The 27235-nt window shown below is 38.1% G+C and overlaps 1 protein-coding gene across 1 annotated transcript; it reads right to left on the bottom strand.

Annotated features, from left to right (window-relative positions):
- Positions 1-1418: 1418 nt before the first annotated feature.
- Positions 1419-22623, bottom strand: pth3r (parathyroid hormone 3 receptor). The gene is made up of 13 exons (XM_061966224.2): positions 22540-22623; positions 11674-11779; positions 11294-11404; positions 11080-11204; positions 7766-7860; positions 7523-7676; positions 7294-7447; positions 6139-6199; positions 5992-6058; positions 3993-4087; positions 2601-2742; positions 2490-2531; positions 1419-2429 (listed from the first exon to the last, which is right to left on the bottom strand). The coding sequence occupies exons 1-13, from the start codon at positions 22603-22605 to the stop codon at positions 1977-1979; spliced, it is 1671 nt and encodes a 556-aa protein (XP_061822208.1). The 5' UTR covers positions 22606-22623; the 3' UTR covers positions 1419-1976.
- Between the last annotated feature and the right edge of the window lie 4612 nt (positions 22624-27235).

The raw sequence follows: 27235 nt of genomic DNA, 5'->3' as shown, positions 1-27235 counted from the left end.
GCTATGAGGGCAAAAAAAGCAGTGCAAACCACAAACATAACAATAAATATATTTCCAAATGATTATATCTGCTGACAGTGTCAATCAACAATGTGCATTCCTAATGTGAGTATAAAAATAGAACAGACACGTAACCAAGCGTGAGTGCCGCCTCTGCAGCTCTGCGTCCATTCCTGAGGCTAACGTGTGAAATTCATGATGGTGTTGCGAGATTATAAAGTCTCAGAGGAAGGTGGCAATGTCCAGCTTTTGCACCAGCGCCCTAAGGCCTGTCACGGCTGATGAATGAACAGAGACAAGGCTACCAGTGAAGCGAGCACCCTGCCCGTCTAGACCTGTCTGACCACAGCAGGCGAAGAGGCATAATATTGGATATTTGGATAGTGAGCTTGGTAACAGGAGTGTAATGCCCACCACTCTACTTAGTACAATACATTAATAAGAATGCTCACATGTCAACCGAGGAGCTTGTTTTGGTCTACTTATTAAGGCCAAATGTAGGATGGGACTTTAAAACACACCATTTCAAATGATGGATGGATGTGAAACTAGAGAAAACAATACAATCTTTGCTTAAATACAGTTTAAATGATGACACAATTGAAAGTATGCCCCCTTATTAGATGCACCCACACAATCTATTTAGATCCAATACAATACTGGAGTAGTACAGTACACCACTACACAACAACAATAATAATAAACATATTGTTAATTAAATATTTCTGTGACACAAGACAGAATTTTACATAATTCTTTGTTTCTCCATTTTCTCCCCTTTTCCCATTTTCATGTCTATATTTAAAAAAATGAATAATAAATGATAACAATGAATTATACAAATTGTGGGGTTTTTGTTTTTTAAATATTCACATATTGTAAAACTTTTGACAGAAAACAATTATTGAATCTCATTCTTGAAAAGAAAAATAATTCCAATGGTATTTTTTCAAATGTATTATTAGCGCCGTTAAACGAGTCAACGTTTTAATCAGAAGAATCGAACTTTTGCATTTTGAATATTCACAGTAGATTGCATGCATGCATGCATGATTTAAATTACCACTAAAAAAAAATACGAATTTAATAACCCATCCATCCATCCATTCTTTGTACTGGCTCGTTTTTTTTCTTTCCTTTTTAAATTTTTTTTTTACCTCTGCTTGTATCAGATCTTTGTTTTTTCCCCCTCCATTTTCCTTTGATTTATATACCGTATTTTTCGGAGTATAAGTCGCTCCAGAGTATAAGTCGCACCGGCCGAAAATGCATAATAAAGAAGGAAAAAAAAACATATAAGTCGCACTGGAGTATAAGTCGCATTTTTTGGGCAAATTTATTTGATAAAAGCCAACACCAAGAATAGACATTTGAAAGGCAATTTAAAATAAATAAAGAATAGTGAACAACAGGCTGAATAAGTGTACGTTATATGACGCATAAATAACCAACTGAGAACGTGCCTGGTATGTTAACGTAACATATTACGGTAAGAGTCATTCAAATAACTATAACATATAGAACATGCTATACGTTTACCATTAATCTGTCACTCCTAATCGCTAAATCCCATGAAATCTTATACGTCTAGTCTCTTACGTGAATGAGCTAAATAATATTATTTGATATTTTACGGTAATGTGTTAATAATTTCACACATAAGTCGCTCCTGAGTATAAGTCGCACCCCCGGCCAAACTATGAAAAAAACTGCGACTTATAGTCCGAAAAATATGGTATTTAAAAATAAAAAAATTCTGCAAGCCTACAGGCTTGTGGGGATGAAATAGCCTCTGTGTTTTTTCCTGACCTAATATATATTCTGCTCTACCCCGATATTGAGCACTATATAACGGATAAACCACAGAAACCTCGACTATATTTCAAAATATGTACATATATTTCTTGTATTGGATACAACTACATTGTGTGGTTTCACCTACTATTCTTATTCAGGATCCTGGCATCCCAAAGTTCTTACAAGGCAGTTTCCAGCTCTTTAACAGACAAGGAGGTGTCGGCATCATCTTCCGGAGGGGTCTGTGTTGGAGCCCCACAGCTTTTGTCCTCCTGTCTCTTGCATCCTCTTGCATGCCTTGCAAAGACAACTCCGGATTCGCTCCCTCCCGACCTCCTTGCTGCCATCTCCTGCTGGAGGCCCGACGTCTCACAATAGCTGACGGCGTATCCGGGTAGACTGCTCTGTGCGTAGAGGGGGGCGTGGCGAGGTAGCCTGGACCCTATGCTGGTGCCGAGGGGAAACGCTCGGGGATGTGCGGCGGACATGCAGACACTGTGAGTGGTGGTGTGAGACATCATGCCGCCGTAGTAACAGCTGCCGCCGCCGTTACTGCTGGTTATCCTGGCTTTTTGCTTCAGGTCCAACGCTAAGCTTCTTCTTAGCCACGCCTTCTTTACCTCCGCTTGCACCTGCAACAGGATTATCTTATAAATCGCCGTGTTGTTGCCATGGACTCGTCAGAGCATTACCTCGCCGTTGCAGAAGCAGTAGATAAAGGCCACGAAGAAGCCCTGGAATGATCCCAATGAGACTCACTCATACACCCATATTGCAGCAAAAATAACAGAATAGTTTGGCACCTGTGATGAGTTGAAGAACATCTCGTAGTGCATCTGCACCTGCCACAGCAGCCCCGACACTTCAGTGTAAGGAAGAGCCATAAAAACCATGTAGTGGACTCCAAATAAGGGCATGAGCACCAGCGTTGACTTGAGGAGCTTCCTGCAGAGTCAGGGTGAAAATGAGTGTGCGTTCAGGGATTGATTGATTGATTGAAACTTTTATTAGTAGATTGCACAGTCCAGTACATATTCCGTACAATTGACCACTAAATGGTAACACCCGAACAAGTTTTTCAACTTGTTTAAGTCGAGGTCCACGTAAATCAATTCATGGTACAAATATATACTATCATCATAATACAGTCATCCCACAAGTTAATCATCAGAGTATATACATTGAATTATTTACATTATGTACAATCCGGGGGGTGGGATGAGGAGGGTTTAGTTGATATCAGCACTTCAGTCATCAACAATTGCATCATCAGAGAAATGGACATTGAAACAGTGTAGGTCTGACTTGGTAGGATATGTACAGCGAGCAGTGAACATAGTGAGTTCAGAAAGCATAAGAACAAGTATATACATTTGATTATTTACATTTGGTTATTTACAATCCAGGGAGGTGGGATGTGGAAGGGGGAGGGTGTTAGTCAAGGGTTGAGGTTGACTGGAAGAGTTGTTTTAGTGCGGTTTTGAAGGAGGATAGAGATGCCCTCTCTTTTACACCTGTTGGGAGTGCATTCCATATGGATGTGGCATAGAAGGAGAATGAGTTAAGACCTTTGTTAGATCCAATCTGGGTTTAACGTGGTTAGTGGAGCTCCCCCTGGTGTTGTGGTTATGGCGGTCATTTACGTTAAGGAAGTAGTTTGACATGTACTTCGGTATCAGGGAGGTGTAGCGGATTTTATAGACTAGACTCAGTGCAAGTTGTTTTACTCTGTCCTCCACCCTGAGCCAGCCCACTTTGGAGAACTGGGTAGGAGTGAGGTGTGATCTGGGGTGGTGGTCTTGAAGTAATCTGACTAGCTTGTTCTGGGATGTTTGGAGTCTAGATTTGAGGGTTTTGGAGGTGCTGGGGTACCAGGAGGTGCATGCGTAATCGAAAAAGGGTTGAACGAGAGTTCCCGCTAGAATCTTCAAGGTGCTTTTATTGACCAGAGGAATCTCGTTCGTTGGTTGACCTTTATGATTACCTTTGTTGCCATTTTATCACAGGAAAGATTAGCCTCTAGAATGGAACCTAGGTAGGTGACCTCATCCTTCCTGGTGATAACAATGTCACCCACTTTTATAGTGAAGTCACTGACTTTTTTTAGATTGATTTGGGACTCAAATAGGATGGATTCCGTTTTACCTATGTGTATGGATAGTTTATTGTCAGCGCTTCAAAGTTCACTTAGTTACCTGTATTGTTGTCGAGGATCCAGTTTGCCAGTGTTTGTCTCCCACAGTTTGGAGGCTAGAACACGTATAATGTTGACAAAGAGGAGGAAATTCACCTGCACTCAAACAATAAACACAGTTTGTCTCATAACAACATCAATGTTGATGGAGTTTCACTGGCCATTTCATTAGGTACACTCAGTCTATTGAAATCCAATGATCAATTTCACATTTAGAAGCATGTAACGCAGGGTTCTCAGCACACGCATTCATTCAACAATAAGTTAATTACGGTTTTTAATAGTTCGTCATACAGTACTCCTGAGTATTAGAAAAAGCTCCCACTATTTTGTAAACTACAACCACAGTAAGGAACATAACGATAATGATAACAATGACTAAAATAATGGAACATTTTAAGGTAATTAAAAAAAAACATAACACCACTACTATGGTAACTACTACTAATGATAATGAAATAATAATTGTCACGATCTGGCAGTTCTGCTGCCACCTGTCTCACTTTTGGCTGCAGGGTAGAGCCACCTTCGCTCACACCTGATACCCATTTCCTCCTGACTACTAAAGCTCTCCAACCTATTCACTCCACGCCAGTTGATTCCTGACGCTTCACTCTTCAAGACGTGCCCATGTCCTCTGCTACGGCTCCACTCTCGCTCCTCGTTCCTGTGGCTCCATCCCAGTGCTACGGTGTAGTGTTTACTTGTTTCTCTCCACACCTTTTGTGTGTGATTTCCGTTTCTCCGCTCCTTTTGTGTGCGATTTCTGTTTCTCCACACCTTTTTGTGTGGGATTTGCATTTCTGTACACATTCTGTGTGCGTCCTGGGTTGTTTTTTCTCACTCCTTTTTGAGTGCGCTTTTTGTTATTTTTTATTTCTTCTTTGCGTTGGGGTCGGCGAAAGGCCAATCGTTACAAATAATAATAAAAATAATAATAATAGACGGTAATTAAATGATATATCATAATATTGGAAAAGTTGATGCAGCTCTTGTAATCTTTTTTTAATATTAGTTACAAATATGTGCATGTCATTTTTTAATAAATGTATTATTAAAATATTATTAAAGGCAGTATTATTGCTATTATTTTTAGTTTTTCCTCCAATTTTTTTCATTTACTTATTTCTCTCTGCCACACCCCATCCATCCATCCATTTTCTATACCAATTATCTTCACTGAGGTTGCAGGTAATCTGGAGCCTATCCAACTGACTTTGGGGCGTCTGCCACCACCCACGGACAAAATATATATTAAAAATATACAGTACAGGCCAAAAGTTTGGACACACCTTCTCATATAAATGAGTTTTCTTTATTTTCATGACTATTTACATTGTAGATTGTCACTGAAGGCATCAAAACTATGAATGAACACATGTGGAGTTATGTACTTAACAAAAAAGGTGAAATAACTAAAACATGTTTTATATTCTAGTTTCTTCAAAATAGCCACCCTTTGCTCTAATTACTTTTTCGCAAACTCTTGGCATTCTCTCGATGAGCTTCAAAAAGTAGTCACCTGAAATTGTTTTCACTTCACAGGTGTGCTTGAAGCTCCTCGAGAGAATGCCAAGAGTGTGCAAAGCAGTAATCAGAGCAAAGGGTGGCTATTTTGAAGAAACTAGAATATAAAACATGTTGTTAGTTATTTCACCTTTTTTAGTTAAGTACATAACTCCACATGTGTTCATTCATAGTTTTGATGCCTTCAGTGACAATCTACAATGTAAATAGTCATGAAAATAAAGAAAACGCTTTGAATGAGAAGGTGTGTCCAAACTTTTGGCCTGTACTGTATATATTATAGACATTTAATCATATCAAATGCGCTTAAACCATTGTTAAATCCATCAATTTAACGTTTATATACATACAGTATATATTGTGTCTGTTTTGAATGAATACATGCAGCTCCTCTACCAGCACTTTTCAACCATTAATAATAAAGTATAGATTGGTGTGCCTAATGTTGTGGCTGCTGTGTGTATTGTCCTTACAACAATGGCCGCCAGAATGGGAACTTGATAAATCCACTTAAGGTTCCCAGCACTGATGTCCCAGCATCTTTTGAAAATAAAAAGAGGTGTCATGATTTGATTTAAATGTTAAATTCAATGCAAATTCCTGCCATATTATTGACTCACTGTGTGTCTGCCAGTGATGCTCGCACGCTGACCCAAATGGACACAAATAAAGCAGGAACACCTTCAAATTAAAGCGATGATCAGCTGTTGTTTGGAGTGAAACTCGTGTGTGTGTATGTGTTCTTGTATTTTTACCCTTCTTGAGACATCAACAAGGAAAAGTACCTTCCATATGAGGACCGGTGAACAAGTTAGGACCGAAATCATGGTCCCAATACGGAAAACCATTGCATCTAATAGAGTGTCAAATACTAGATTCTGTGAACATTACTCCTAAGTCCGGATTTGTTGTTGATTTAATGTGCATACAGAAGTAAACAGTGACAGGTGCAAAGGCAGCAATATATGATACAACAAGACGGCAGCTAAAGAAGGACTTTCCTATTCATCCCCGAAAAAAATCCGCCAGGTGAACAGCTGATTTGACGACTTCCGGTGCTGACATAAGACAACCCGCGTCCCATATGTGACCATAGGATGAACAAATACACTCCGGTACTAAGACTAAAGTGGCCATTAACAGTTAGCTTCTACAGCTGTGTTGCCAAAGTGCGGCACAGGGGCCATCTGTGGTCCATGACTCGTTTGTCATTGGCCTTAAGCACTTTACAAAAAACAAAAAATAGAGAATGTCTCATTTGCACCCCTGGTGATGAAATCTATCAAAATTAGGGTGGTCCCAAAAAGGAGGAATTTTTCAAATTGATTGTGTAACGGCTTTAAATGTGCTCCCGCTCTGGTCAACATATGAAATAACAAGTGTGTGTAAAAATTTTAAGTGTTCCCCCTCTGGCCAACATATGCAATAACAAGTGTGTGTAAAAATTGATATTGCGCCCCTTTTGGCCAAAATTTAAAAAAAAAAATATATATATATATATGTATATAGAGACATACTGTAATAACTTGAAGTAAATAATGAAGATTAAAAACCAATTAAAAACAAACAAACAAAAAAAACAACTAAAAGCTTACATTTTTTATATTTGCATAGTATGTATATATTATTAATGTTGTAAATACAATTCTTTATATATCTAGAAAGGGTGGTCCTAAAGAGGTAGGCATTTTTCGGAGGTCTCAAGAAAGTAACAAATACAAGAATGTGTATGTGTGTGTGTGTGTGTGTGTGTGTGTGTGTGTGTGTGTGCTTACCCCACCCAATGACAGTTAGAGCCCACAGGTAGTTCTTATCAGAGAGGAAAGCCATGAAGATAAGGCTGTGTAGGTACAAGCCCTCCACCAGGATCCAGTAATGGTTGGTGGCCAAGAAATAAAGGAAGAGCGTGACGGCTACTTTGCAGCCAGCCTGAACACATAAATATATCAAATGTGATAACAAACAAGCGAATAGTGACTACTTAAACATGCTGCTGCATTTAACCATATGCTGCTTGTGTCCTGCAAGCTCAGGTTCTTCTTCACTCTCAACTGTCACTGAGTAGAGCACAGCGTCCTTCACAAAGATGCTGACTGCTCTACATATGAAGGAGGTGAAGAGGTGGACGTGGATGTAGTTGCGGGTGCAGTGGAGACGCCTAGAGAAAGGGGATATATAATTAATTTTATATACTAATATACCTGTATATACGTATATGTATATACACACGTTTATGTGCCGCCTTACTTGAAGTAGCAGAGTATGGAGACAGCCACCAACAGGGATGCCAGAGAGATGGAGTAGCCAACAGTGTACATGAGATGGAGTCTTTCAAACACCTTCTGACCAACACACACATACAGTGTATGTATAGTCATAATTGACAGTGAAATATTGCCTTCAAAATACAACTACTGTATGTACAGTGCATCCGGTAAGTATTCACAGGGCTTCACTTTTTCCACATTTTTTGTCACTGCCTTTTTACAAAATGGAATCAATTAATTTTTGTCCTCAACATTTTAGAGACAATACCCAATAATTATAATGTGAAAGGTGTTTTTATTTAATTTTGCAAAATTATAAAATAAAATAAAAAAAAGGTAAAAATCACATCCATCCATCTATTTTCTACCGCTTGTCCCGTTCGGGGTTGCGGGGGGTGCTGGTGCCTATATCAGCTGCATTCGGGCGGAAGGCGGGGTACACCCTGGACAAGTCGCCACCTCATTGCAGGGCCAACACAGATAGACAGACAACATTCACACTCACATTCACTTACTCGGGCCAATTTAGTGTTGCCAATCAATCTATCCCCAGGTAAATGTCTTTCACATGTACTTAAGTATTTACGGGCTTTGCTCAATACTTTAGGGCAGCAATTACAGTGTTTTTGAATACAATGCCACAAGCTTGGCACGCCTATCTTTGGGAAGTTTCTCTTTGCTCATTCTTCTTTGCAGCACCTCTCAAACTCCGCATTCATATTTCCCTCTATCCTGAATAGTCTCCCCGTTTCTGCCGCTGAAAAACATCCCCACAGAATGATGCTGCCGCCACCATGCTTCACTGTAGGGATGGTATTGGTCTGGTGATGAGCGCTGCCTGGTTTCCTCTGAACATGACGCCTGGCATTCATGCCAAAGAGTTCAATATTTGTCTCATCCGACCAGATAATTTGTTTTTTCATGGTCTAAGAGTCTTTCAGGTGCATTTTGGCAAACCTTTTACTAAGAAATGGCTTCCATCTGGCCACTCTACCTTACAGGCCTGATTGGTGGATTGCTGCAGAGATGGTAGTCCTTCAGGAAGGTTCTCCTCTCTCCACAGAAAAAGTTTGTAGTTCTAACAGAGTGACCATCGGGTTCTTGGTCACCTCCCCGACTAGACTAAGATGAATGCAGCAATGTACAGAGACATCCTGGATGAAAACAAACGTGCCCATCCAATCTAAAGGAGCTTGAGAGGCGCTGCAAAGAAGAATGGGCAAAGAGGAATAGGTGAAACTGCCCAAAGATAGGTGTGCCAAGGTTGTGGCATCATATTCAAAAATACTTGAGGCTGTAGTTGCTGCCAAAGGTGCATCAACAAAGTATTGAGCCAAGGGTCTGAATACTTATGTACATGGGATTTTTTTACTTTTAAATTTTTAACACATCTGCCAAATTGTGTCTTTTTTGCTGTAACAACAAATTGTGAAAAAGTAAAGCGCTGTGAACTCTTTCCGGATGCACTGTATGTCTAAGGCAGGGGTGTCAAACTTGTTTTCATCGAGGGCCACATCGCAGTTATGGCTGCCCTCAGAGGGCCGTTGTAACAGTGAATGTAAGAATATAAAAGTATAATCACCTCATTATATTATTGCCTATGCATTTGGTTATTTGATTATTGTACGTACAAATTGATTGATAACTTGCTTTGAAATTGTAAGTTAGGTGACAAGCTGATATTTAAGCATTTATTGTTATTTTTACAAACTATCATACGGTATATAATAATTAGGGGTGCTAAAAAATGTTTTTTCTCACATTGGAATCCCGGTTTTTTAAATAAATTTTCAAAAATATTATTATTTTTTGGACAAATTAATACAAAAATAAAAACATTATTTAGGCCATCTCTATGCTTACCTGGTGTACGTATGTGTCATACGTCAGCAACCAAAAGGAGGTTTTGTAACCTGTAAGCTGTTTTAAGGTGTTGTTATTATTATACCAAATAATACATTGCAAAAATCAGTTTGAATCGAGAATCGTGTTGAATCGAGTATCTATTATGAATCAAATCCTCACCACAAGAATCGGAATTGAATGGCGAGGTGACCAAATATTCACACCAAAAACAATGGAATATTTGTATATTTATCAAAGTTTAAAACATGTGACATTTCATGTATTACATAAATGTTTTTCTGTCCAAATGGAAACAATGAAAACATTTAGTAAGAAAGATGAAGAATCCACATTATTCCCAGGCAATGACGTGTTGGGCCGGATAAGCCCCCGGGCTTTGAGTTTGACACATCATAATTAGGTGATAAAAGTCGAAATTAGATAAAAAGTTGAAATTATGGGATAGAAAGTCATAATTATGAGATAAAAAGTGAAAATTATGAGATAAATAGTGAAAATTATGAGATAAAAAGTGAAAATTATGAGATAAAAAGTCATAATTATGTAAAAAAATAAAATAAAATAAGGGATACATTGAAATTATGGGATAGAAAGTCATAACTATGAGAGTTAAAATTTTGAGATGAAAAGTCAAAAATATGAGATGAAGTTGAATTGTGAGAAAAGAAAGTCGAAATTATGAGATACTAAGTCATAATTATGAGATAGAAAGGAATGATTATGAGATAAAAAGTCAAAATTATTTGATATAATCAAAATGATGAGATAATGGTCAAATTATGAGGTAAGAAAGTAAAAATTATGAGATAAAGTTCAATCATGAGATAGGCAAGTCAAAATTCTTAGATACAAGTCGAAATCACGAGATAAAAATTTGAAAATGAGTCATAATTATGAGATAAAAATGATATGAAATAAACTGGAATTATGGGATGAAAAAACCCAAATTATGAGATACAAAGTCATAATTACGAGATAAAAAGTCAAAATTACCAAACAAGTGGAAATTGTGAGGTAGGAAAGTCGAAATTATGAGTTGAGGATTCAAAATTATGAGATAAAGTTCAATTATGAGACGAAAAAATTTAAATTATGAAATTAAAAAAATACAATTATGAGTTAGAAAGTCATAACTATAAGATAAAAAAAATTTAACTCATGAGATAAAACGTCAAAATTATGAGAAGAAATTGAAATTATGAGATAAAAAAATCGAAATTATGAGATAGCTTCCATAAAATAGGACGGTACTTTGGCTACAACTTTCCTCAGTTGATCATTTATTATGTTAAGATAAATAAAACACGAGAATACTACAAACTTTCTAAATAAGCATGATAATGTGCACTTAATTGATTTTGGGCTGATTACTATACAGTTGTCAAACAATGTGCATGTAAGATCCATAAAAGAACAATTTTTACATACCTCTTCCTGGTTCCTATAATTTGACGACAAATAGGCGGTGCACTCGCTGTAGTTGGCCCACGTGCGGTTGATGATGGACACCTGCTCCCAGTTACCAGATGCGTCACATTGGCGGTAAGCCCGACCTTCATCAAGGCAATATTAAAGCTTCTATTGTGATGTTATCTGCTTGTTATGACAAGCAGCCAAGACAAGATTGATGCTCTCTTTTTACCTCTGTGATTAAAGTCGTAAATGTACTCCGGACACAGAACAGACACCAGCTGACCCGACTTGCTCCTTGGCCAGCAGATGATCCCGTCCCACTCGGGGATACATTCACCTTCTGCAAAGAAAACAATTCAGTTAAACCATTGAAGCAAGTTATCACATTCGCATCTGCGTCACAGTGGGAATGACAAATGCTGCGCTATTGTCTGCATTTATATTCAAATACTGGTCCGCAGGATATTAGCAAGGTGTTGTATCATATCTGAGCCCTAATAAATCACTGCTGCTCTATTATACATTTGAACTTCTTGACCTTATTGTACAACATTGAACAAATATATCACTTTAAAATGTGTGGTATCAGTGTAAGGATGAGGGACGAACCTTGCGCAAGAGCCATTTGTGCCTTGATGCTCTTTTCACAATTGGCGTGCGCACCAATCAGCACGTAGATCTGTTCATCTCGAGTGATGACATCATCAGAGTCCACCTATAAAGCACGAAAAAAGGCTGTGAGATTTCCTATTAGCAGGGCTCATGTAGGATATTCAAAATATCTCACTTTTCTGGGATTTTTACAATTTATTTGACTTCATTTTTGAAATATTTACTTTCCCTTATAGTGTTTTGGGGAGTCATACAACAAGTGTTATTGTTGGTTTGAACCCCATAAACCATTGTTAAAATTGTCAGACACAAGAACAGAAACGGCAACCTGTGTGCAACCTTCGGGCCCAAAACGGGTATCACATTTGTTCCTTATGTAATATGATTGTTCAGTTTGAAATTTGCCCCAAATTTTGTTTTATTGCAATGTCCAATCAATCAATCAATCAATCAATGTTTATTTATATAGCCCTAATTCACAAGTGTCTCAAAGGGCTGCACAAGCCACAACAACATCCTTGGTACAAAGCCCACATAAGGGCAAGGAAAAACTCACCCCAGTGGGACGTCGATGTGAATGAGAAACCTTGGAGAGGACCCCATATGTGGGTAAACCCCCCCCACCCCCGGGGGAGACCGAATGCAATGGATGTCGAGTGGGTCTGACATAATATTGTGAGAGTCCAGTCCTTAGTGGATCCAACATAATAGTAAGAGTCCAGTCCATAGTGGGGCCAGCAGGAAACCATACCAAGCGGAGACGGGTCAGCAGCAATGTTGTTAGAGTAGGATATAAACATAAAGTATGCACACGTTCTCTTAAAAACTATTTCAGCCCCATTGACTTTCATTATAACTGCTATTTTTTAACGGACTGCACTCCTGCTGTATTACTACACTTTCCATGAAAACCGAATTGATATCATTATTGCTGATTGAAAAACAAGAAAAAATTGTTTTATTGTAATTGCGACTCCTAACCACCAGATGGCTCGAGAAAACCACAAGCAAAAATTCTCAGAGCTTTGATGAGCGTAAATGAGTTCAACAGCTATTAAAAACCGCTGAAATGCAACAAAAGTCTTGGCAGTTATACATACAGGTAAAAGCCAGTAAATTAGAATATTTTGAAAAACTTGATTTATTTCAGTAATTGCATTCAAAAGGTGTAACTTGTACATTATATTTATTCATTGCACACAGACTGATGCATTCAAATGTTTATTTCATTTAATTTTGATGATTTGAAGTGGCAACAAATGAAAATCCAAAATTCCGTGTGTCACAAAATTAGAATATTACTTAAGGCTAATACAAAAAAGGGATTTTTAGAAATGTTGGCCAACTGAAAAGTATGAAAATGAAAAATATGAGCATGTACAATACTCAATACTTGGTTGGAGCTCCTTTTGCCTCAATTACTGCGTTAATGCGGCGTGGCATGGAGTCGATGAGTTTCTGGCACTGCTCAGGTGTTATGAGAGCCCAGGTTGCTCTGATAGTGGCCTTCAACTCTTCTGCGTTTTTGGGTCTGGCATTCTGCATCTTCCTTTTCACAATACCCCACAGATTTTCTATGGGGCTAAGGTCAGGGGAGTTGGCGGGCCAATTTAGAACAGAAATACCATGGTCCGTAAACCAGGCACGGGTAGATTTTGCGCTGTGTGCAGGCGCCAAGTCCTGTTGGAACTTGAAATCTCCATCTCCATAGAGCAGGTCAGCAGCAGGAAGCATGAAGTGCTCTAAAACTTGCTGGTAGACGGCTGCGTTGACCCTGGATCTCAGGAAACAGAGTGGACCGACACCAGCAGATGACATGGCACCCCAAACCATCACCCAACCATGCAAATTTTGCATTTCCTTTGGAAATCGAGGTCCCAGAGTCTGGAGGAAGACAGGAGAGGCACAGGATCCACGTTGCCTGAAGTCTAGTGTAAAGTTTCCACCATCAGTGATGGTTTGGGGTGCCATGTCATCTGTTATATCCATCCATCCGTTTTATATATTTTATATATTTATAAATATATACGTATATACATATATACATATATATATATATATATATATATATATATATATATATATACGGCGTGGCGCAGTGGAAGAATGGCCGTGCGCGACCCGAGGGTCCCTGGTTCAATCCCCACCTAGTACCAACCTCGTCATGTCCGTTGTGTCCTGAGCAAGACACTTCACCCTTGCTCCTGATGGGTGCTGGTTAGCGCCTTGCATGGCAGCTCCCTCCATCAGTGTGTGAATGGGTAAATGTGGAAGTAGTGTCAAAGCGCTTTGAGTACCTTGAAGGTAGAAAAGCGCTATACAAGTACAACCCATTTATCATTTATATATATATATATATATATATATATATATATATATATATATATATATATATATATATATATATATATATATATACAGTACAGGCCGAAAGTTTGGACACACCTTCTCATTCAATGGGTTTTCTTTATTTTCATGACTATTTACATTGTAGATTGTCACTGAAGGCATCAAAACTATGACTGAACACATGTGGAATTATGTACTTAACAAAAAAAGGTGAAATAACTGAAAACATGTTTTAAATTCTAGTTTCTTCAAAATAGTCACCCTTTACTCTGATTACTTTTTCGCACACTCTTGGCATTCTCTCGATGAGCTTCAAGAGGTAGTCACCTGAAATGGTTTTCACTTCACAGGTGTGCTTGAAGCTCATTGGGAGAATGCCAAGAGTGTGCAAAGCAGTAATCAGAGCAAAGGGTGGCTATTTTGAAGAAACTAGAATATAAAACATGTTTTCAGTTATTTCATCTCTTTTTGTTAAGTACATAATAGTGACAATCATATAAAATAAAGAAAACGCATTCAATGAGGAGAAGGTGTGTCCAAACTTTTGCCCTGTACTATATATATATACATGTATATATATATATATATATATATATATATATATATATATATATATATATATATATATATATATATATATATATATATATATATATATTAAGGTCCAGTGATTGTTTTTTGTCAGATTAATCACACTCTTGAACTGTGATTAATCATCATTAATCACTGTTTATTATTTGCTTTCACGAATACAATTTGCTTTAAGAAAATGTCCCAATATTTGGATACAAATGCAATTTGGTAGTCAGATTGTCATCCAGGAACTTATTTTAAATGTTTTACAGAACTACAAGTCATTGATTTGCTAAAAAATTGGTCATAGTAAGTATAGTAAGAATTAAGTACACATTTTGAAAGTCTATTATAGCAAACTAGGTACAGATGTACAGTATCGCACACCATGAATGTCCAGGCTGCAAATGATTTGCGCATGTGCATACCGCTGCAATTCTTGTTCTGTGAGGGTGTCCACTCCCCTTGCACAACACCAGCTGAGTGCCGGTGAGTGCTTTGGAACGGGGGAAATGCTGTCACTACTCGTTGAGGACAGTCTCCAAGACACAAAAAGGTCTCCAATAACACCGGAAAAAGTTGCTATATTTGGCGTTCATAGCTGTTTACAAAAAAGTCGCAAAGAGGATTGGAAAGTCGCCAGATTTAGCGACAAAGAGGCTGTCAATTTAGAAAATACATTTTTTAAAGCCAGTCGAGTGGAAAAACAAGTTGCCTCTATATTGAAACTGTTATCATATATATCTGATGGATGACACCAAAAAACTTCCAAAGTTTGCGAGTAAATAGATATGATCGAGAATCAATCTCATGGCGATTCCCGAGCCATTTTGAGAGAGAATGAGCTCACCAGTCAGGTGATTTGTGACGTAGAGGTAGGAACCGCAGATCCTTTCCCCATCGACAACAATGCTAATCATGCAGACTTTGTGAGAGCCAACAACGATTACGTTAGGATAAATGATGATCCCGAAGCTTATATTTTTGATCCTGAATATAGGGAGAGTGAGCTATAAGTTTTAGAAGCTCTGATAAGCAGATGCAGCTTTAGTGAAACACTAAGCATCATGTAGCAGTATTGCTAAGTGCTAAACAAGAAATACAAAGTACAAACATAATAAAATGATAGCTTACTGTAAAATGTCTGCTCTCACTGCCAGGACGACCGATAGGATGCTCATATCTTCCCACATAGATGAACAATGAATCGTAATCCACACAAAGGGTTAACAAGGAAATGTGCAGCATGCTCGCGGCGCCATCCTCACGTTCATTTTTCGCTTTAAGACGCTATTTAAAAGTTGATGTACGCCGATGATAAGAAAGTTTGTTGCTGCAATACTGGCTAATTACCTCAGTTTTATCTGAAGTTCCGTCTGAGTTTGTTTTAAAGGGCGCAGACCACATCGCTGTGACTATCATCACACTGTCGCCTGGTAGTCAAAACAAACACTGTGATTAAACTTGATCTATTAATGATAATGCACAATTTTTTTTTATTGATCACATGCGTTAACCCGTTAATACTGACAGTCCTAATTTTAGGTATATATATATACACATATTAGGTATAGATATACATACATACAGTACAGGCCAAAAGTTTGGACACACCTCCTCATTCATTGGGTGTTCTTTATTTTCATGACTATTTATATTGTAGATTGTCACTGAAGGCATCAAAACTATGAATGAACACATGTGGAGTCATGTACTTAACAAAAAAGGTGAAATAACTGAAAACTGTTTTGCACACTCTTTGCATTCTCTCGATGAGCTTCAAGAGGTAGTTTTCACTTCACATGTGTCATAGTTTTGATGCCTTCAGTGACAATCTACAAAGTAAATAGTCATGAAAATAATGGTGTGTCCAAACTTTTGGCCTGTACTGTACATATACACACACACACACACACACACACACACACACACACACACACACACACACACACACACACACACACACACACACATACAGTATATATATATATATATATATATATATATATATATATACACAACCCAGAGAGGGACAAGTGGTAGAAAATGGATGGATGGATACAGTATATACATATATACTTGGGCTGTCAACTTTAACGCGTTAATGCATGTGCTTAATAAAAGAAATGTTTGTGTTACCATAAATAAATGATGATAAAACATTATGCGCAATATGCACAGGCAGTGATCACGTCACACATCGGTGATAATTGGAGCGATGCACACTAAGCACACTTTCGCTTCAAAACAAATCTCGATGTGATTAATTAGGATTAATCACAGCATTAGAGTGTGATTAAGGGGAATACATCTGATTAATCTGATGAAAAAATCGGATTAAATAATAGAAACACTTGACAGCCTTGTATACATATATACATACCAGCGTATTGGGCACTGTAAAAATAATATTTTTTGCTACTGTGTCAAAATCAATGTTGTCATTAATTATTGACCTTTTAAGGCTCTATATACCCAACCTCAAATATTTCACTCTGCAACTTACTTTTGGAAATATTGCATATTTGGTATTTTCGGATTTTATGAAAAAACAGGTTTTAATGACTACAATATTTGAATCACTGCTTTGTATTCAATATAAAATACTTGCACAATAGTAAAATAGCCAATTGTTGACCAACTAGGGAAACATGTCAACCCCTTCCTGAGGATTTCGATGCCTTAGGGTGTTGAAATATTTGAGTGAGGACGCGGAATGCGAAGATTCCCACCGGCCCCATTTGCGTGGGGGTCTTGACCTCTACATGTCCAGGATGCTGCGGGGTAAAGATCCCTCAGACGCCACACAAGCGTGGGCTTTGTCCTCACGGGTGGGTTTCGCGATAGAACTGCAAAAGTGGCGCTGAGTCAACGACAGGTTCAGTGATCGCAAAAAAGAGAGCGTTCGGGGGGAGGGGACATACAGTAAATGACGACTGTGCGTAGGGGGTGGGGTTTTTTTTGTTTTGTTTTTTACAAATTTGGGTTTTTGTAAGACCACAGATGATGTTGCTTTAAGGGTTTTGATGTTTGCATTGCCACTGCTGAGAGACGTCAACATGACATCTCAATATTGTTTCTTGGTTGAATTTAAACAAAGGGTGCAATGCAAAAAAACAAAAAAAAACCAGACACTTTTCATTTAACTTTCTTGGCATTGTTCATTAAAATAACCTGCCAGTGGGTGAATTTGGGTTTCACTGGGAATGTTGACGGGGTATTGTTTCAGAAAACCAACACTCAGCCCAAGTCAATACAGACTTATTGAGAAAGGTAATATCACGACTGCGTCTCATGTAAGATTCCTGGAATGACGTTGGAAAACATCAAGTCTGTGACACTGGTTGACTTACAGTTTTGTTCCCCTATGAGAAAGGGAATTCATCTGTTGCGGCCTTAAACTGTGGCCATCATAGAATGTATTAACTGTACAGGCAACGTATTCTACATCAAACAAGTGTAAAGAGAAAAGTCAAAGCAAGTACACCTCACAGATGCGTCTCGGAAAGGTTCAGGAAGTTGTTTGTTGTAACGAGTATTGTAAAATAATCTGTTCCCGACTCAAACTGCGGCATTTTAACATTCCTCACTGTCATACAAGCAGGGCGTTGAAGTTGAGGGGACACAGAGGGGCCCCTGGGCTTTTGCAAAGTTTCACCTTTTTTTTCCCGTCATTTAAATAAATTATGTAAGTTATAAAAAATGACATTATACATTTTAATTCAATGAATAGCATCTGCTTCTTCTTCTCAGCACTGTCCTTTACATTCACTTTATTCCTTTCCATGATTGGAAAACCAAAGTTTTATCCATCTCGAGCTTAAAGCTAATGTTAATGAGTAAGACCAGATCTTAGGGGTGCACTGTGGGATTTACTACACAACACAAACCTTCTTAATTGTAAGAAATCTCATTGTTTATATTAAACATACTTCACTGATGAGAGTATTTGGCCAGTGCTGTTTTGTCCTACTAATTTCAGCGATCCTTGAACACACTGTAGTATGTTTACATGCACTACTTTCTCTGTTGCTGCCACAGAAAGACGTGTTTTATGCCACTACTTCTTTGTCTCATTTTGTCCACCAAACGTTTTATGCTGTGCGTGAATGCACAAAGGTGAGTTTTGTTGATTTTATTGATTTGCTGTAGTGCTTATCAGGCATATTTAGTCAATTCATAACTGCAAGCTAGTTGATGCTAACATGCTATTTAGGCTAGCTGTATGTACATATTGCATCATTATCAATCAATCAATCAATGTTTATTTATATAGTCCTAAATCACAAAAGTCTCAAAGGGCTGATTATGCCTCGTTTGTAGGTATATTTGAACTCATTTAATTTCCTTTACTTATGTCCTCTGTCTATTTAATTTATATTTGCATGTCTCATGATCTGTATGTAATATTGGCTGCATTTTTGATTGTTGTTTGTGTGCCATGTTGTTCCAGACCACAGCAAATGTTACTCAGCTTGCAAAGATTGTAATAAATCCATTAGAAGAAGACAGCCTACCGTTTCCTTAAACTTGGACACACACATCTATACCTTTGGCCATTCTGAGCCAGTAATTTCCAGAAGTTATCTCCTCCTTTGAGAAGTCTCCATTTTACTAATGATTTCTAATGTTGCAAAAATGTGTAGAATAAAAATTAAAATACAAAATTTCTGTCAACGTAGATTTGCAGTCAGCCTTTGATAGTGGGCTAATGTAGCTAATATAGACACTCACATCACGTGTAGCCTTCATTATAACATAAAATATAAGGCTTTAAATTTTTTGCGGCTCCAGACAGATTTGTATTTTTGGTCCAATATGGCTCTTTCAACATTTTGGGTTGCCGACCCCTGTACTATGCCAACTAATGTTTGTAACTCCAATATTTTGCTTGCAACTTAAAGCATAACATTTGGCCGAGAGACAGCTCTTATCTCAAAACACTCTTAAGTTGAGGTACCACCGTGCAGCCGTGGAGGTTCAATAATAAGGTTGCTTGACTCAAATAAAGAATGTCTTAGACTATCTACACCTCCTATCAAAAACGCAAAATAGTGTTATTCAACACAGACATCATAACGTCATCAAAGCTCACCTTTAAGCAAACACCAATCACCACACAGCAACAGCATTTTGGAACAAGGATGAGGTGACCTTTCCTATGTGTACAGATCTACACTGTAAAAAATAAAAATCTGTACAATTTACAGTAGAGTACCGGCAGCTGTGGCTGCCAGGAATTCACCGTAAAAAATACAGTCACAGTCATGACATTACGGCATGTTGATGTTGAAGCTGTTCATTTTACACTTGATAACTGTTTATGCTTACGGTAAATTACTATGAAAAAAACTGATACATTGTTAACCTGTTTACAAAAAAAACCTATAGAATTTACGGGAAAATACTGGCAGCTGGGGTTGCCAGGAATTTACTGTAAAACAAATTAGGGCCAATTTTAATCAGCCAGGTTCATGTCTTTGGAGGTGGGAGAAAGCCAGAGTACCTGGAGGGAACCCATGCAGTCTCGGGAAGAACATGCAAACTCCACACAGAAAGGGGATCGAACCCAGGACCTTGTCACTTTGAGGCATGAGCGCTAACCGCTGTTTCACCGTGCTGCCCTTTCACCAATACTAGTATCTGCAAAATGCCTGTGTTTCCGGGACACGTGAGCAGCACATGAGGGTTTTAACTTAAAAGTATTTGTACAACCTTTCACTGGATAACTCACAACATGGCCTTCTGCAATATGTTCCTTCAAGTGAGCCCTAAATGTTACGTACCTGTTCAATAGCTGCTCGCAAGCAGTTCCAACACACTTAAACACCCAGCGTGGTTCATTTCGATGCAGTTTACAATGAAGCACGTAGTCATAACCCCTCAATGTCTGTAACGACTTGCCACAAAAATACAAGAAAACACGTTGTTTGCCAAAAGTTAACTAGGCTAATACTTTAACACAAAACAATAAAACAATTAAGGTATGCTGTAAATTTAAATGGACAATCTGCAAAACCTTTAATTTAGACATCATAACAATACCATACATTTTAGAGTATTTGCATGCTTTTGACATTACAGTATTTGCAAATGATTGGTACATTTTTTCATTCTTTTCACAGTAAAGTCATGTGTTTTCTACGTATTATAACCATAGTAATGTAGGTTATCTCCTGTTTCTTGGCTTGCAGGAATCCACTGCATTTACTACTGTGAAAAACTATTTTTGATTTTACTTACTGTTATTTAACAATTACTTGCTTGCTCATTTTTTTCAGTGTATGGTTATAATCACTTGTTGTCATCCTTTAAAGTGGTAGTATCACATGTAAAAAAAATAAAAAAAATTTACATGATTGTTGAGCTCAGGTCTTGATGATTATGTTTTGTTTGACTTTTGAGGCACATTTAACCTTTTCAAAGGCTTTGGACATCCACTCAATAAATGCAGGACGGTGAAAGCGTAAACAGTCCTCGTATAATTACGACGTAATTCAACGTTTGCAGGGCAATAACGGGAATGACAGTGAGCGTCAATAGAAACAATTAGTTTGTGCCCCTGGTGTCATAATAACATTCACTCTTTAATGACTGCTGTTTTTCAGGCTGAGCGGGCAGCGGGTTGTAAGTCTGTCCGAGGTCGACGTTTACTATCGACCCGCGAAGATGAAGAGTTGCGATACCGAGGGGAGGGGACGCTCTTAGCTATGGTCGGGTAATACCTTCAAAAGGGTGAGGGGTCAGCGCTAATGAAGGTGTGTGAGGTAAAGCAGACTCACAGGTGATGGTCTGATGCTGGAGATTGCAGCTTCACTGATTATGAAACCTTTGTTTGTACGCTGACTTGAGACATTACAATATATTATTCCTATTTTCACCCCTTTGTTTGGCGATTACACAAAAAACACAAGCCAGGAAATACAGCACTATTACATTCTGGTGGTATTTTGAAAAAGATATATTCATTATATAAAATGTTTTACAACTTTAGGGTGTCGCTGTTAAAATGTTGGATTTTGTCAAAACTTTTCTGCTTTGGGATTTACAAATTAAGACATATGAATTGTTCAACAATTGGTGTCATGCGTTACTTATCCAATGGCCAGGGTGTTTCCTAAAAACAAATTCGCAGATACATGCTATTTTCTATATTTGGCCCCAAGTTCAGCAATATGGGAGTGTTATTTCTGACAATATTATGTCACTTTGTGATTTAATTCACATCATCAAGTGGCCGTTTTATGGGATTTTTTTTAAAAACAGATTTTGGTTCTTACTACCACAGTGTCTACTCTCATTATGCAGAATCGTGTTATTTAATAAGGTCAGCTGTTACATGCTTATCTGTTGATCATAAACGTTTATGCTATGTATACCCATTGTGTTATGTTTAAGTTAATTTTACTGCTCTACTTATCATGTAATCCACAGTCTTTTATCATCAATCAAGGTATTATTACACATTCTCCACTTATTTATTATCCATCAACACTTACTCCTTTATTTATGCATTTATATTACTGTTTATTCTATTAAAAAAAGATATCAACTCTACCATTACACATTTTTTTAATATTCCTTTAGTATTGGAAAAATGGGTCATCTGGAAGATATTAAACACGGGACGTGATAAAAGTATTAGTAAATGCTATAAACATGTACTTCATTGTAACTAAATCATTATCAGGATGCTTCATTTGTTGTTCAGAAAATAATTCATATTTTAATATTATTTTTTAAATCCACAGTAAATAAATGCATAGTTTTTTATGTTATACTTTTTTACATTTTTAGATTTTTGTTTCTATTATTATCACATACATAATTACTGATTAATGCTTGAATACGCATGGCTGTTTTAGAAAATATTTAATTGTTTAGCTCCTCCAGTGAACGAGATAATCAATGAATCAATACGACTAAGCTGAGCACACTTACCAATGCAGTCACAGTTATTGCACTGTGAAAAAGAGCCAAAAGACCAACTCCCACTGCCGGCAACATCACCGATACGTTGAATAACTTTCCATGTTGTCTCATCCCTTTCTGGTTTGGAATCCCAATAATCACTTGAGTCTGGGCTCCTTCCTGATCTGCTAGACAAAGTTCAAAAATATTGCTGGTGGTCCGAAACTAACATTCACCATGGTTGTGGAGATTGTGATGTTGCTGTGCATGGCTCAGTGGACACAATGAGAGAAAGATGTGTGCAGGAGGAACATGCTACCTTATGGGGAGGAGAGCGAGTAACCACTGCCTCCTCCTCCTCCTCCTGCAGTTGTTTTGAGGATATATGGCCTCATCTTGTCTTTCGCTCTGCTGGGTCACCTGCCGGTGACAGAAACATATATTTACAGCAATGGTTCTCAAACTTTTTTCCCCAAGTACCACCTCAGAAAAAACTTGGCTCTCCAAGTACCACCACAAAGACGAACATTAAAATACAGTAGCGGGGGTGTCAAACTCATTTTAGATGGGGGGCCACATGGAGAAAAATCTACTCCCAAGTGGGCCGGACTAGTAAAATCACGGCACGATAACTTAAAAATAAAGACAACTGTTACGATCCGCTGCCCGGATCAGAGTTTGTTTATGTTTGTGTCACGTGTTTTCAGCACCTTGAGTTTAGTTTGTTTCTGTTGCCATGACGGCAGATTGTACGCACCTGCCTCTGGTTAGTGTTCGGGACGCGCACCTGTTGCCCGGGCGCTAATCAGAGGGCTATTTAGTCTTTGCTCTGGCCTCACTCGGTCTGGCTTCGTAGTTTGTTCCCATACAACTGATAACGACAACTTAGATTTCTGCTAGCTTTTCACGCTATGCTATTTTTTCCTGCTAGCTCCCACGCTAGTCCTTTTGTTTTGCCTTTTGTGCTACATGCATGTTTTTTGTTTATCCATCATATGATTTATATTTAAAATAAATCATTTTCCTACCTGCAAGCTGTGTCCGAAGCCGTCTGCATCCTTGGGAGAACCACACCCGCATCACTATGCGACCAAGTCGTTTCAACAACTTCAGATTGTTTTCTTTGTTTATAAATAGAACAAGCATATTCTGAAATTGTGCAAATCATGATGTTGCAGGTTTTTATTTTTTTTATTTTTACAATTACCAGTTGTGGTTAATAGTATATATACTTTAATTGTCGTTATTTATATTTTCTGAATAAATTATGTGATAATGTTCATCAGTCAACTCATTGGTGTTAATTTTCAATCTATCAAGATAAAAAAATGATACCTAAAACAAATTACAGTTTGTTATTTATGTAGTTTGATCAGTTTCCTCAACTGATGTACCAACATTTGGTTTATTTTACGTTTGACACCCCTGGCCTAAGTATTCATTAAAAACAAGGCAGAGGTTTTATTTAACAAGTATATTTTAGAATTTTTGGCCACCGTAACATTACGCACAGTTTGAACAGCAACACTGCGTTTGACTATAGGAAAATGAAACACTTTACTATAATCAAGTAATTATTTGGCAAAACAGTAGATGGAGCCCATCACTGATTTACAGCAAACTTATATTTTTGCACAGCATGAATTTGAATTTGAGTGTGAATTTGTCTGTGTTGGCCCTGTGATGAGGTGGCGACTTGTCCAGGGTATACACCGCCTTCCGCCCGAATGCAGCTTAGATAGGCTCCAGCGACCCCCCCGTGACCCCAAAAGGGACAAGCGGTAGAAAATGGACTGATGGATGAATTAATTCTCTAATAAAAGGCATATTCTGGTTGTTGCCATTTGATATATTTGTACCATCTTAAAGGGGAACTTCTCTTTTTTTTTTAAATGTTGCCTATCGTTCACAATCATTATGAGAGACATGAACACACACCACTTTTTTATTTTTTATTTTAAAGATAATAAAAACGTTTGCAAGATGCGGCTAATGGGAATCATTATTGTAGCCTTCAAAGCCCTCTAAAACAACTTTAAAAACCTCCATCAACATTTTGTATACACACTGCAAGTCTATATGTAATGTAGTAACAGACACGTTCATAACAATATGTAATATGTAAAATATTACCGTATTTTGGTCATTTTTAGCAATACCGGAACTTATTTCCCCAGCGCATTTATTTTCGTTTTCATAGCAACGCACTTCTGACGTCCGGCAATAAACGTGTGTTGTCCCTACTCCCGGAAACAAAAGTGTGTGTGTTCTAATCATGGCAGACTTGGTAATAGACAATGACGATGACTATTTTTGGACAAATGAGGATTCACAACCTTATCTTTTTGAAGCTGAAGAAGAAGGTGAAACACTGGAGCAGACAAAAACCGAGAGAGTGAAGTCCACGTGACGTGGTCGTGCTGCTAATTTGGAACTCTGAGCCAAACTATGCCGAATTAATGGTGTGATGACCCAAATGAACTGGAAACGTCCCCAGCCAGCTGGACCAAACGGACAACTGTCCATCGAGTAAGATATCATAATATTGATCATGCAACTACAGTGCATACGCTGTGTACAAACAAAACATGAAATGTGGGCAAATACTTTACAGATACTGTAATATAATTGATTGTTCATGTTTTTCAGTCAGTACAGATTGGTATCCTCTCGCATTGTGTTGTGCATTACAAACTCTAATGCGATTAGGGTGCTGAGGTAGAAGCTAGCTTATCTCTTTCCGTATCTAGCTCACTGCTAATACCGAAGTACGCCAATGTGTTAGTACGCTAGAAAAAGAGTTCCTCCATGTTCGCTCTTACAATAACAATGTTGCTACAGTTTGGTTGTTATACAGGTTACGGAACCTAAATCAAGTAATATTGGCGGGTTTTAGATGCATTTTTAAATTGATTTAAAGAAATAATTGATTGCTCCTATTGACTGCATTGCTAGTCACCTAGAGCGAGCCAATTTTTATGTTGGAAAGACCAAAAAAAACACATTGTCTTCTTGTGAACGATAGGCAAAATTCCCCAAAAAATGCAATTCTCCTTTAAATCAATATATTATTTTTAAAAAGTGTGTACAAAAATATTAATAATGTAATAGGCTGGGGTTAGAGTGGTGTGGTCTTAAGCACCATATGAATGACCAGAGTATGCGCATGTTTTTGCATAGCAAAATAAATGAATTCTTCCTAAAAAGACACATAATGGTCATTGTCATGTAAATACAACTACTGTACAACATGCTCAAATTTAAAAATGGTGTCAACAAAGAATAAGACATTAAAAGTGAAGCACTATTTGGTATATTTGTACCATCTTTAATTATTATATTATTAAAATCATTTTACATTCATAATAATGTAATACACTGGGGTTAGACTGGTGTGGTCCTAAATTCCATCGACTCACTAAGGCACCGTATGAATGACCAGAGTATGCCTATATTTTTGCATAGCATGAAATTGGCCCTAGTGTGTGAATGTGAGTGTGAATGTTGTCTGTCTATCTGTGTTGGCCCTGCGATGAGGTGGCGACTTGTCCAGGGTGTACCCCGCCTTCCGCCCGATTGTAGCTGAGATAGGCTCCAGCGCCCCCCCGCGACCCCGAAGGGAATAAGCGGTAGAAAATGGATGGATGGATGATGCATAATTTTTTCTATAAATACCACATCCTGGTCCGTCCATCCATCCATCCATTTTCTGCTGCTTGTCCCATTCGAGGTCTCAGGGGTGCTGGAGCCTATCCCAGCTGCACTCGGACCGAAGGCAGGGTGCACCCTGGATAAGTCGCCACCTCTTCACAGGGCCAACACAGATAGACATACACCAATCACACTCACATTCACCCACTAGGGCAAATTTAGTAGTCCATCCATCCATTTTCTACCGCTAGTCCCTTTTGAGGTCGCGGGGGGTGCTGGAGCCTATCTCAGCTGCATTCAGGCGGAGGGCGGGGTAAACCCTGGACAAGTCGCCACCTCATCGCAGGGCCAACACAGATAGACAGACAACATTCACACACGAGGGCCAATTTAGTGTTGCCAATCAACCTATCCCATGTAAATGTCTTTTAGTAGTGTTGTCATGAAAATAAAACTACTGCTTCCATCATGTAAGACATGACAACGTGCTCAAATTTAAGAATGTTGTCAACAAAGGAGACAACGTTAAAAATTAAGCACCCTTTGTGGTATTATGTACCATCTTGAATCAGTATATTAATAGAATTTTATTTTTTTACACTCATAATAATATAATAGTTCTGCCTTGACTGGTGTAGTCCCAAATTCCGGCAGTTCATGAAGGCACAGCATGAATGACTAGAGTGTACCGAATGTATATTTTTGCATGGCAGAATAAATGAAATCTTCCAATAAAGACACATGCTGGTCGTTGTCATCCAAATAAAACTACTGTATCCATCATGTAGGACACAACAACTTTCTGAAATTTAGGAATGTTGTCAACAAAGAAGGCATTGAAAGTGACATAACATTTGACATATTTGTACCATCTTAAATCAATACATTATTAGATTATTATTTTTACATGAATATAATTGACTTGGATTATCTGCAATTAGGTGGCGACTTGTCCAGGGTTTTCCCCTGCCTTCTGTCTGAATGCAGCTGGGATAGGCTCCAGCCAACCCCGCGACCCCGAGCGGGGCAGACGGTAGAAAATGGATGAATGGACTGGTGTGGTCCTAAATTCTGG

The sequence above is a fragment of the Nerophis lumbriciformis genome, linkage group LG11, assembly GCF_033978685.3.
Source record: "Nerophis lumbriciformis linkage group LG11, RoL_Nlum_v2.1, whole genome shotgun sequence".
Taxonomy (NCBI): Eukaryota; Metazoa; Chordata; class Actinopteri; order Syngnathiformes; family Syngnathidae; genus Nerophis; species Nerophis lumbriciformis.
The sequence above is the reverse complement of the archived record's forward strand: the minus strand, read 5'-3'. Positions and strand labels throughout refer to the sequence as shown.

Bases quoted from the DNA above. Each gene is read 5' to 3' on its own strand.
- pth3r (XM_061966224.2), bottom strand. From the start codon at position 22,605: ATGTTGCCGGCAGTGGGAGTTGGTCTTTTGGCTCTTTTTCACAGTGCA. The intron at 7,677-7,765 runs GTAAGGCGGCAC...CCCTTTCTCTAG, and splicing joins TCCATACTCTGCTACTTCAA to GCGTCTCCACTGCACCCGCA. The intron at 6,200-7,293 runs GTAAGCACACAC...TTTAATTTGAAG, and splicing joins TCTAACTGTCATTGGGTGGG to GTGTTCCTGCTTTATTTGTG.